This window comes from Zonotrichia leucophrys, unplaced genomic scaffold (genome assembly GCF_028769735.1).
Source record: "Zonotrichia leucophrys gambelii isolate GWCS_2022_RI unplaced genomic scaffold, RI_Zleu_2.0 Scaffold_275_69023, whole genome shotgun sequence".
NCBI lineage: Eukaryota > Metazoa > Chordata > Aves > Passeriformes > Passerellidae > Zonotrichia > Zonotrichia leucophrys.
In genome coordinates, this window is record NW_026992480.1 from 35395 (window position 1) to 47679 (window position 12285).

Below are 12285 nucleotides of genomic sequence, written 5' to 3' on the forward strand. Positions count from 1 at the left end.
TTGTATACAAGCACAGTTATGGATACAAGCAACAGCAGCTCTGATCATATAGGAAAGGGGTGAAGGTAATTTTCCAGCTGAAATTCAGAAAATTGAATGGGATAATGCAATTGATTTTGAAAGGAAGTTTTAATCCTGGTGGATTATAGTGAATTTCACCTATGATCCTATTTCTAATGTGGCCACTGCCTTTGTGCTTACCATATGTAATGCCACTGTTTATGTTATCCATCCCATCATTGCCCTAAGATTAAACCATGAAGAAACAACACTCTATCCTTCAGAACATAGAGTGTGGGCACAAAAAGATGAATGAAAAGTGGCAGGTAGTAAACTTAGAATCCTGCATTACTAGAGAACAAATGGGATTCATTTGTGAAAGCAATACTGCTAATGCCCAGGATGTGTTTGGACACTGAACAGAGTATTTGTCACTTTGAAATTCATCCAGTCACTGACCAGAAAACTGTGCTCGTATATACTGGAAAAGGGTGTATGTTTGAGAACTGCTTGTGCTGCTGTACAAATTAATAGCAATGATGTTATTCTGTCTAGTAGAAACCATTCTAATCTCTGTATTTGTATTTGGAATTTTGTTAAAATTATTGGGTGTGATTTTTTGTATTTGGTACCAGTAACATCCCACCAGCTGATTACAGCCAATTACACAATGTATCACAGACTACCACCTACCCCTATCGGGGTGAACCTTACATTGGTAAAACAATTAATTAAGCACCAAGACCTATTAGAAGTCTTGAAAGAAATCCGAGAAAGTGAAAGAAAACCTTAATTACTGTCCAACATGGTACAAAAGAAATAACCAGAGTTCTACAAAGAATAAAATACGGATAATCACTGGTGAGATGTGATCTTTGGGTGATCACCAACTGCAAATGGAATCTTTGATAAGTTGTGCCACCCTATTCTAGTTTTACTAATATTAGTTGGGATAAGCTTAGGATTATCTATTACATTGTTAATTTGGAACTGGAGAATGCTACAACGAATAGCTGTACTAACCTCTTTGTCAAATGTACATGGTAAAGCGCTAAAAGACACTTATTGTCGTGGAAATTTTCCTTAAGTAAAAGAATTTACTTATTTCCTAGGAAAGGGGGGAATGAGACAGAATATCCATCCTGAACTAGGTAAAGTGTCTAGGAGAGGTGAAGGGTCTGTGGAGCTAAAGCTGAAGGAGAGGCCGCGTTCCAGAGACAGCAAGGAGACAGAGAAAGAAAAACAGAAAAACCACGAGGTCAATCTGCCCCCGACTTAGGAATTCCTTCGATAAAGAAGAATTAGTGCTAAATGTCATGTGGAATGAATATGTATGAACTTAATTTGAAACTGTATGCATATGCATTTGGAAGGGGGGATAAAAAGGAGACTCGGAGTCTCCAGGGGCACGCATGCCCTTTTGGGGAGTCTTGCGTCCGGCGCGCGTCGTAATAAAAGCATACCGGGCTTTACAACTTTTACAAGTTGTGAGGTTTCTTCTTTTCTCCGCAAAACAGCAGTATGGGCTTCTCCCCCAAAAATCTGAAACAGAACACATTTGTCAAGTGTCTCTCACTGGGGGAGATCAATTTCTCTTGTCAGAACAAGGAGCTGGTGGGTGCTGGGGACATGGGGTGTTCCTAACAACAGCAGACACATCCCATGGTCCCTAACTCAGCACACAGCTCATTGGGCCGGGGGGCTTAACCCCTTGGAAAGGAGGCCCTTCGGTCGGTACCCCTGACCAACTCCTGGAAAGCATTCACAAAACCAGCTGCCTCCAAACAATCCATGAAAAGAAATTAATTCCTGGTTTTGAGTCACCAATCCAATCACCTGTAAAGCCTGAAATTATGACCTCTTCAACTCAAGGGCTTCCAGGAACACTTAAACTTACAGCAATACCCCTTCAGAAAACCATAGTAGCTATGTCTCCTACAGAAAAACCAGATAAACTTCTTAGTAACCAGAATGACCCTTTTGTTCCCCTTTATGACTTGCTGAGAAAAAGATTAAAATGGGATTGGACTTCTTCTCAGAAGGAAACATTGCAATTGCTGATTCTTGAAGTGACAGCTCGTCAGGCATTCGATCCTATCCATCCTAAAGATCCCTTTCAGGTGGAGTGGGGATTTCCCTCCTCACGGCTTTCCATTCCTATGTGGCAGCAGGGTCCTAAGGGTCTGACAAAGCCTGTTGGTTTTTATTCCTGTGCTTCCAAAGATGCTGAGAAAAGGTACACTGCCTGGGAAGGGGGGTTTGTGGTTGGCTTGGCTCCCAGGGAGGTGGAGGAGAACTGGGCAACCCGATAAACTGGGAGCTTGGGTAGCAGCCAAAATAAACCTGCCTCTGTGACTAAAGCAACCCCTCCTCTCTCCCCCGCTTCTGCTAACAGAGAGGAACAGGACAATGCCCAGGTTGGGGAAGTGTTAACTGTTTGGAGCATTTTCCAAAGTGAGGGACAGAATTGCTTTCTTGTCTGTATTAACACCAAGTCCTATGCTGTGTTTATATTTTGGTTGCTCCAGGCTGATGCTTTTAAAAGAGCTACAGGAGATAATACTGTTGTTGTAGGAAGGGGACAAGGACACCATTTGGTTCATCACAGGTTCAGTCCGGTCCGGTCCGGTCCGGTCCCAGTCCCGGTCCAGTTTATTGAAGAAAGTATCAAACACTTATACAGCAAATAATAAGCTTATGAATATTCTGTAAACCAAGCAATCTTTTGGTTAAACTATACCATGAACTCTTCCTCATTCCTTAGGTGTTACATCTCTCTTCTCTCATGTCTCTTTCACTATTTGTTATTATACTACAGCTAGGCCCCAAGGACATGCTATCTAGCAGGTGCAGGACTTGGAATTAGCCACGCTTTTGTACTTTTCCAGTCCTTAGCCAGCAAAACTCCCAACATACTGTTAAAGCAGTGCAAGGATGGTTTGGGATTTTCCTAAAAACACAAGAAATTCAATCTGATAATGTTTCTCACTTTACTGTCAAAGGTGTGCAGGATTGGGCAGAAGGTGAAAAGATTAAATGGACTTCTCACACCTCTTATTATAGATGGGGGGTAAATGAGTGTTCCAAAATCACTGCTTTTTACCCGACAGCTCCAAGCATAATTCCTTCACTACAGGGACCAGATGATTTCAAGAACCCAGCACATTACTCTGGACAACCTGTTTTTGGTGGACCCCGGGCTGCTGTAGGGGAAGTACCACTGCTGTTCAAAACCTCTCTGACAATTCCATTGTTCTAACCTTTTCTGCCTCTTCGTGGCAGAGTCTATTGTGTTTACTTTTTCAGAAGAACTCTGAGGGACAAGAAGACCTGATAACCCATGATAACACTAGTGATGGACAACAGAAATAATGTTTTCCCTTTCCTTTATGGTAACACCAGGTGATGATATTATACATAACATGTAAATTACTTGAATAAATTGGCTGTCACATTAGGAGATTTGATCAAATTACAGCAACCACTGCAGTCATTCTTATTGGCTTTTGTGAACACACCAGTGGCTGCTATCAAACATATTACCAAACTGGGAGAAGGTAAATGTAAATGATCACAAATTGATAATTGATGCACTTTGTGCTACACAAAACAACGTTTCTTTGGCTCTCAGCTGTATCCAGACACAATTGTAGATGCAGTCAGTTTCTGCTTCAATTATAAGAGAAGGTGAAGAAGGCACTTTTCCCACTGAAATTCGGAAAATAATTTGGGACAATGCCACTGATTTTGAAAGAGAATTCCAATCCTGGTGGAACCTAGTGAATTTTGACTTGTGACCTCATTTTAAACACAGTCACAGCTTTTGTGTTAACCATACGCAATGCCTCAGTGCATTTGATTTTCCCTGTTACAGCATTAGAACTGAATTACGATGGAACCATTCTCTTTTTTTTTCTGAACAGAGAATGGGCCTCCCAAATTGGTAAGAAATGGTAAAATATTAATTTGGAATCTTGTATTGCCCGAGAACAATAAGAAAGCAATGCAATCATAGCTCAAGATATCTGTGTAGACAGAGAGCAAAACATTTGTCATTTTGAGATTTGTCCTAATGAGGCTTTTGAAACAGTTCTTATATAGATAGGCAATGCATGTGCATGTTTTAGAACAATTTGTGGTTTTGTGCTCATATAAAATGTTATAGTAGATACTAAAAATCATTCAAGTTTCTGTGCTTGAAACTTTACTAAGATTGTAGGATGTGATTTTTCTTATGAAGCTCCAGTTACCTCTCACTACCTATTGCAATCTAACTACACACTGATTCACAAACTGATGTCTACTCCTATTGAGATGATTCTCACTTTGGTAAGACAACTGCGGCTCCATCAGAATTTGGTTGAAATCCTGGAGAAGATCAAGGAAAGCAGACAGAAGACCCTGGTGACTGTTCATCCCAATGTGAGACAAATACACCGTGTCATGGAAAGAGTGAAGAAAGATGCTGAGCACCGGTAGTGTGATGCTCTTTTGGGCAGTCTCCTACTGCTACGAGTGTCTTGAACAGTGTGTGTCATCTCATTGTTACCCTTTTGATTTTAATTCTGTTTGGTTTTATTTTATCAGTAATCCTATTCATTATGAATTAGAAGATGGTGAAACAGCTGACAAAATTGATATCTATAGTTAATGCATACAACTTGGCTGATGTTCCCTGCACTGTGGAAATCCCCAAGACATTTGACACAAAGCAATTATGAATTAAGCATATGTTATTTAGAGTAATCCAGATTTTCTTTTATGATTTTGTGAAAATTACTTTTGATTTTTAGTGTATTGTTTTAGAAAATTAATTTAAAGTTAATGCTTATATCATGATTTGTTTATTGCTTTTTGCTTTTGATTATTTGTGATTTGTTTTAACCATTTCTTGAAATTGTTATAAAAAGAATATTGTTTTAAATATTCAACCATTTTTGAAAATTGTTATGATAATCAATATTAATTATGTGTGTTTATTGTCTCCCTTTTCCTCCTTCTTTTTCCTATCCTTTCTTTTCCTCCTTTTCTCTTTTCTCTCTTTCTTACATACTGCCTCTGCTTTTCCGGGCATGCTACCAACGTACGGCAAGACTGATCAGTGACACTCCAGAGCCCTGCTGATGGAGATCCCTTCAAGACAATCGTGAGTCACGGGGTCATGTGAGAGTCTGTCCAAATTTTCCCTCATCTGCCTCACGATTGTCCTTGGGAGACCACTGAAGAGTAGACCCCCCCCCCCCCTCCCCGTCTATATCTGGCTCTGAAGGAGCAAAGTCACACGCCACGGGCCCTGAGAACTGAAAGCTCAGTGTTGAGCTATTGTTTTCACAAGTGTGTTTGCTATATGCTAAGAAGGGGGCACCGTGCCCTGTTTGCAGCAATAGCAGCTCTGGAAGCTGTCCCACATCTCGGCCTGGCTGGACTTCTCCTGAGTTTCGGGTGGTCTCCCACAGAAGACCCTCATCTGTTTTACAACCACCATGACAGACAGACTGAGATGTAAGAAGCCTCTCCATAAAGGACTGAGACATGAAACTCCTAAAAGGCCCCTCTGCTCCTTCCAAGGACTGGGACTGAAACCCCCAGCCCTGGGAAGGTGTGTGGGGGAGGCAAGTAGACCAAAGTGAGATGTTTGCCTGCAGGTTGTGACCATTGAAGCGAGAAAACAATGGCTCTCATTTACTGCTGAGAACATGGACTACCTGTTACATCTGTTCCCTATTGTATCTGTTCCCCCCCACCCCCCCACAATTTTCAGTAATAAAAACCTCTGAGTTAGCTAGAGCCTTTGAGATTTCCCCAGCATAGCAGGCGGACCCTCAACTGGACTGGACCAAAGGACTTCATCTCTGTGTTGGTAGCTATATCCCCTCTCTTTCTCTCTCTCTTTCTCTTTTTCTCTCCCTTAATTCCTCTATTGCATTTTTGCTGTGTTTATTTCAATAAAACTGCATTTGATTTGATTATCACTGCAAACCCCCTTGTACCGTGTTGGTTTTTGCACATGATCATTCCTACGAATCATCATGTCATCTGTTCACTAGGACGGATCCTGACACAGCCACAAAGCTGTGCCCATTTCTGTCCATTGCTGCTCTGATGGGGATGGATCCTCAGCCACTTGGAGGTCGATGATTAATTTTACTACTCCAGAGGCTTCTTCTTTCTTGAGCACTTCATTTCAGGAATTCAGTGAGAAAAGCTCATAAACATTTGCTCAAAACACCAGAACAATACAAGTCCCAGGGAAAAATCTAAGTTTTCAATATTTCTGTTGTTAATTCACAAGTGTATTAAAAGTGAAACTGCTATATTGGAAAAAAAAAAAAACAAACTGAGAGAACTGTTTTGTCCTGTTTTCTTTTACTATTTATGGATTGATATCAGCAATTTCCAGTTTATATTAACCCCCAGAACCTTCTAATGCATCCTGAACTTATATGAAAATCAAGACCCTTCATGGCTGACAATCAATAAAACTTTTTCCATACCTCCTCTGCACCATTTCCCTCATCCCACCCCTTGAACTCCTATGGATCAGGAATGTGTGGCCAGCAGGAGCAGCGCAGTGATTCTTCCCCTGTGCTCAGCACTGGTTGGGCACACCTCAAGTGCTGTGTACAGTTCTGGATCCCCCAGTTTAGGAAGGACATGGAGGGAGCGTGTCCAGAGAAGGGCAACAAGGCTGGGGAGGGGTCTGTGTCACAGACATGTTTTATGAAAAATCCTTCCCCTAGGATTTTTTCTCCTCAGAAGCTGAGAGGCCTCAGGATCAAAATGTAAACAATGATTATCTGCTGCTGTGGAATGCAAAATGTGGATCTGTTATTGGTCTCATGTGGTTGTTTCTAATTAATGGTCAATCACAGTCCAGCTGTCTCAGACTCTCTGTCTGAGACATAAGCTTTTGTTAATCATTCTTCTTCTTGCTTGCTAGTTTTCCAATGAATTTCTTTCCTCTATTCTTTTAGTATAGTTTTAATATATCATTTACTTATAATATATATCATAAAATAATAAATCAAACCTTCTGAAACGTGGAGTCAGATCCTCATCTCCTCCCTCTTCCTGGGACCCCTGTGAACACCACCACAGGTCTGGAGCACAAGTCCTGTGAGCAGCAGCTGAGGGATGTAGGGTTGTTTATCCTGGAGAAGAGGAGGCTCAGGAGAAACCTCATCACTCTCTACAACTCCCTGACAGGAGGGTGCAGCCAGGTGGGGATCAGACTCTTTTCCCGGGGAACAGTGACAGGATATGAGGACAAAACTTTCAGCTGCACTAGGGGACATTTAGGCAGGACATTTGGGAATATTCCTCACACAAAGGGTGATTGGATATTGGAATGGGCTGCCCAGGGAGGTGGGTGAGTTACCGTCCCTGGAGGTGTTTAAGGAAAGATTGGATGTGGCACTCAGTGCCATGGTCTGGGTGACAAGGTGATGTTGGGTCCCAGGCTGGACTTGATGCTCTCCAAGGTCTTTTCCAGCTTGGTTGATTCTCTGATGATTGTGACACTGCAGGGCCCTGGGGAAGCAAGGGGCCATAGTGACACTGTGGGGCCTGGTGGCACTATGAGGACCATGGTGACACTGTATACGACATGGCAGCACAGAGCCAAGAGGCCATTGTGACACTGTGGGGCTGGATGGAAGCACGGAGTCCATGGTGACAGTCTGGGTCCTGCTGGAACCACAGAGGCCACTGTGAAACTGCAGGGCCTTTTGGAACCAAGGGGCCATTGTGCCACTGCAGAATCAAGGAGACCCTGAGGAGAGCTTGGGGACAATGGAATCAAGGGACCATTTCTCCATTGCAAGGACTCTGGGAACTGAGGGAACAACTGTGACACTGTGGTGCCCCATAGAACCAAGGGTCCCTGGTGACACTGCAGGATCTTGTGTCACCAGGGCTCCATTGTGACACTGCAGCACCAAGGAATTCCTTGTGGCACTCTGAGGCCTCATGGAACCAAGAGGCCACTGTGACCCTGCAGGGCCTTGTGGAACCATGCAGGGCATTGTGACAGAGCAGGATCTGTTGTCAGGATGGGGCCATTGTGACACTGCAGGGCCTCATGGAACCAAGGGGCCAGTGCTGCTCCTCAGGGACTCCTGGAATGAAGGAAACATGTTTGACACCGTGGTGGCCCTTGGGGCCAAGGGCCCATTGTGACCCTGTGAAACAAAGGAGAGCATTGCTGCACAGCCAGACCTCATGGAACCAAGGATTCACTGTGGCACTACAGGGCCTTGGGGGACCAAGGGCCATTGTTACACTGCAGAGCCCAAGGAAACAAAGGATTTTGTGACATCAAGGGGTCCCATGGAACCAAAGGGACATTGTGACACTGGGAAGCATCATGGAATCATGGAGAACATTGGGACACTCTGGGGCCTCATGGAACTGTGGTGACACCAATTTGGCTGGGAGCGCTGATCTGCTGGAGGGTGGAAGGGTTCTGCAGAGGGCCCTGGAGAGCTGGATTCAGGGCCCAAATCCCACAAGGTGAGGTTTAACAAGTCCATGTGCCGGGTCCTGTACTTTGGCCACAACAACCCTTGCAGCACTACAGGCTGGGCACAGAGTAGCTGGATAGCAGCCAGGCAGAAAGGGACCTGCAGGGACTGATGGACAGCAAGCTGGAAATCAGCCAGCAGTGTGTCCAGGTGGCCAAGAAGGCCAATGGCTCCTGGCCGGGATCAGGAATAGTGTGGCCAACAGGAGCAGGGCAGGGATTCCTCCCCTGCACTCAGCACTGCTTGGGCAGCACCTTGAGTGCTGTGTCCAGTTCTGAGCCCCCCAATTTAGGAAGGACATGGAGGGGCTGGAGAGTGTCCAGAGAAGGGCAACCAGGCTGGTGGGGGAACTGGAGCAAAAGTCCTGTGAAAGGTGGCTGAGGGAGCTGGGTTGTTTATCCTGGAGAAGAGGAGGCTCAGGGCAGACAAGACAGTGTCAGGGCACAGATTGGCCTTGATGATTTCCAGTGTCTTTTCTAACCTTGCTGATTCTGGGATTCTCTGAAACCACTCTTGGAGCAGTTGCCGAATGAGCCCTGGGCCTCCTCTTCAGAAGCTCCAGCAGCCCAGGTCTCTCAGCTTCTCCTCTCAGCCCCAAAGCCCATCCTGTCAGTCCTGCAGAGCCTCTGCAGCTCCTCTTCACTGCCCAGAACAGGGAGCCCCAGAGGCAGACACAGCAGCCCAGATGTGCCCCCCTGGCCTGGGGTGCCTCTGGCAAGGGAGCAGCACCAGGCACTGCAGGAGCCTGCAGACAATTCCTGCAGCACTTGTAGGATGATCCTGCTCCCCAGGGGATGTTCCCATGGTGCCAAGTCAGGAACTGCAATGGGGAGTGGGGCCAGAGAGGGAAGGGCAAACAGGGATGGGCTGTTTGCAAGGGAGGAAACAAGGCTTGGCAATAGGAAGAAATCTGTAGCAAGGAAAAGCAAATAAAGCAAAGGTGAAGCCAAGGAAATGCTAAGGGCAGTTTGGGGGTGGTTGCCAGGCAGCCCTGGCTCTGAGCAACAGCGTCTGCAATGGGACAGGAAACTCCCAACTGATGGGAACAAACTTTCTGGCTGAGTGCAGAGGCCAGGACAAAGCTGAGTGGTTTCCCTGGTGTCCCCCAGCCCTTGCTGGCCCCAGGGGCTGATGGCATTTGTGCTCCCTCATCTTCATGTCCCCACACCAACAGCATGGGGGTGCTCCCGCCTGCTCTGTGCAGTGCAAACAGGGGCTGCTGAGCCAGTGCTGCCGTGTCTGTGCCTGCAAGGATGGGGCACCTGTGTGAGCTGGGAGAGAGGCCAGGGCTGCAGAGGGGGGGATGTTGTTGGAAGCTCCATGAGGACGCTCTGGGATGCTGCCCTGGGCTGTCCAGCGCACTGGGGATGGATCAGCCCCTGCTCTGCTGCTCCTTCCTGTCTCCCCCAGGGCCCTTGCAGAGCTCCAGCCATGCTGTTTGCCCCCAGCCTGCCCACGGCCAGCCTGGGGCTGCTCACAGGCGTTTTCTATGCTGAGCATTGGCCTGGCCATGTTCTTGAGAGAGCCTGGGCAAAGAGCCCTGGCCTGAGGCGTCAGTGCTGCCCCAGCAGTGCCCATGGCCTGTCCCTGCTGCAGCCCCGGCACTGCCACCCCCAGGACTGTGCCCAACCCCGAGAGCACTCAGGCCCTGCAGCAACACCAGGGCCACCAGGGCAGCGGGGCAGGGTCACGGCAGCAGCACTGGCAACACCAAGTGCTGCTGCTGCTGGGCACAGCTGCTGGGCCAGCACTGATCTGCCCCAGCTCTGCACACAGACATTGCTGCTGCAGCTCCAGAGATGGCAACAAAAGGGCATCTCTGCAGAAAAGTCTGCTGGGAGGTCCTTTAGCTCCTTTAAAGCCACCAAGGGGACAGCCCCTCATTAACACACTCTGTGGGAACAGGGAAGGTGGAGATAAATAAAATGAGAAATGGCACTAACAATGACATTTCTTTATTGAAAGAATTAAAATTAAAACAAAGGGAAAGAACCTTCAAAATGAAACCAACAAGAGGTTTCAAAGATGAGTTTTATTACAAGTCATTCACAGAAACTGGCTGGCAGTTCAATGTTTTTGAAACCATCCAGTCATCAGTCTCCACACTGCAGTCTTGAGCTCCTGGTTCCTAAGGCTGTAGATGAGAGGGTTCAGGGCTGGAGGCACCACCGAGTACAGAACTGACACCACCAGATCCAGGGATTTGGTAGAGAAGGAGGGGGGCTTCAGGTAGGAAAACGTGCCAGTGCTGATGAATAGGGAGACCACGGCCAGGTGAGGGAGACAGGTGGAAAAGGCTTTGTGTTTTCCCTGCTCTGAGGGGAACCTCAGCACAGCCCTGAAGATCTGCACATAGGAGAAAACTATGAACACAAAACAACACAATGATAAACTGCTAGTAACCACAAGAAGTCCAAGTTCCATTAGATAGGATTTGGAGCAGGAGAGTTTGAGGATCTGGGGAATTTCACAGAAGAACTGGCCTAGGGCATTGCCATGGCACAGGGGCAGGGAAAATGTATTGGCCGTGTGCAGCAGAGCATTGAGAAAGCCAGTGGCCCAGGCAGCTGCTGCCATGTGGGCACAAGCTCTGCTGCCCAGGAGGGTCCCGTAGTGCAGGGGTTTGCAGATGGACACGTAGCGGTCATAGCACATGATGGTCAGAAGATAGTACTCTGTTAGAGCACAGAAAACAAAAAAAAAGACTTGAGCAGCACATCCTGAGAAGGAGATGTTCCGGGTGTCCCAGAGGGAATTGTGCATGGCTTTGGGGACAGTGGTGCAGATGGAGCCCAGGTCAGTGAGGGCCAGGTTGAGCAGGAAGAAGAACATGGGTGTGTGCAGGTGGCTGCTGCAGGCTACGGCGCTGATGATGAGGCCGTTGCCCAGGAGGGCAGCCAGGGAGATGCCCAGCAAGAGGCAGAAGTGCAGGAGCTGCAGCTGCCGCGTGTCTGCCAATGCCAGCAGGAGGAAGTGGCTGATGGAGCTGCTGTTGGACATTTGCAATGCCTTGGCATGGGGATCTGTAACAAAAGTAATCATGGAATAGTTGGGCTTGGAGAGGACTTTAAATATCCCACCAGAGCTTGGGGGCACTTTCCCTCCACTGCCTGCCCAGTGCTCTGCTGCCGGGAGCTGTCCCTGTCAGCAGCTGCATCCCTGTGCCCAGGGCTGGGCTGTTCCAGTGCTGCCAGAGGCCAGCCCAGCCCTGGGGGCTCAGCTCTACCCTGCAGAACCCTTCAAGATCTGGCACTGCCTTGGCGCAACTCTGGCTCTGCAGGCTCTGATGGAAACACCAGAGCAACCCTGAGGTGGCTGGAAAAGTGACACTGATGCTGCCTCCAAGGGGCCCAGCGCTGATTTCTCCCACTTCCTGGTTTATTGAGATCTGAGAGAAATTTTTTTTTCTCAGCGTTTACTGAGAGATGAATATCCATAGGCAAAGTCCAATCTAGGCAACCCAAAGCAGTAGATTAAAAAAGCAGAATAGTCTGTTTTTATGCTGCCCCTGTCTCACTATGCTCCCGGTATAATCTACTTGGAAATGTTCTACACTTTAATGTCACCCTAGAAGCAGCCCTGAAGAACGCAGTATCCCCACCACACAAGGAGAACAATTCCAAGCCTTTCCAGCTCTCTGCTCCCTCCCAGATCTTGTCCCCCAGTGCTGGGAGCAGCTGCCAGGGCTGGGTGAGAGCTGTCCCTGGCAGGCAGCAGAGTTCCTGCCCCAGCACAGCACCCTGGGCTGCAGGACCCTGCTCTG

At 47.2% G+C, this 12285-nt stretch overlaps 1 protein-coding gene across 1 annotated transcript; it reads right to left on the reverse strand.

Moving 5' to 3' along the window:
* Positions 1-10589: 10589 nt before the first annotated feature.
* On the reverse strand, positions 10590-11522 carry LOC135441392 (olfactory receptor 14J1-like). The gene has a single exon (XM_064700938.1). It carries the CDS (start codon positions 11520-11522, stop codon positions 10590-10592), a length of 933 nt encoding a protein of 310 aa, XP_064557008.1.
* Positions 11523-12285: the final 763 nt, after the last annotated feature.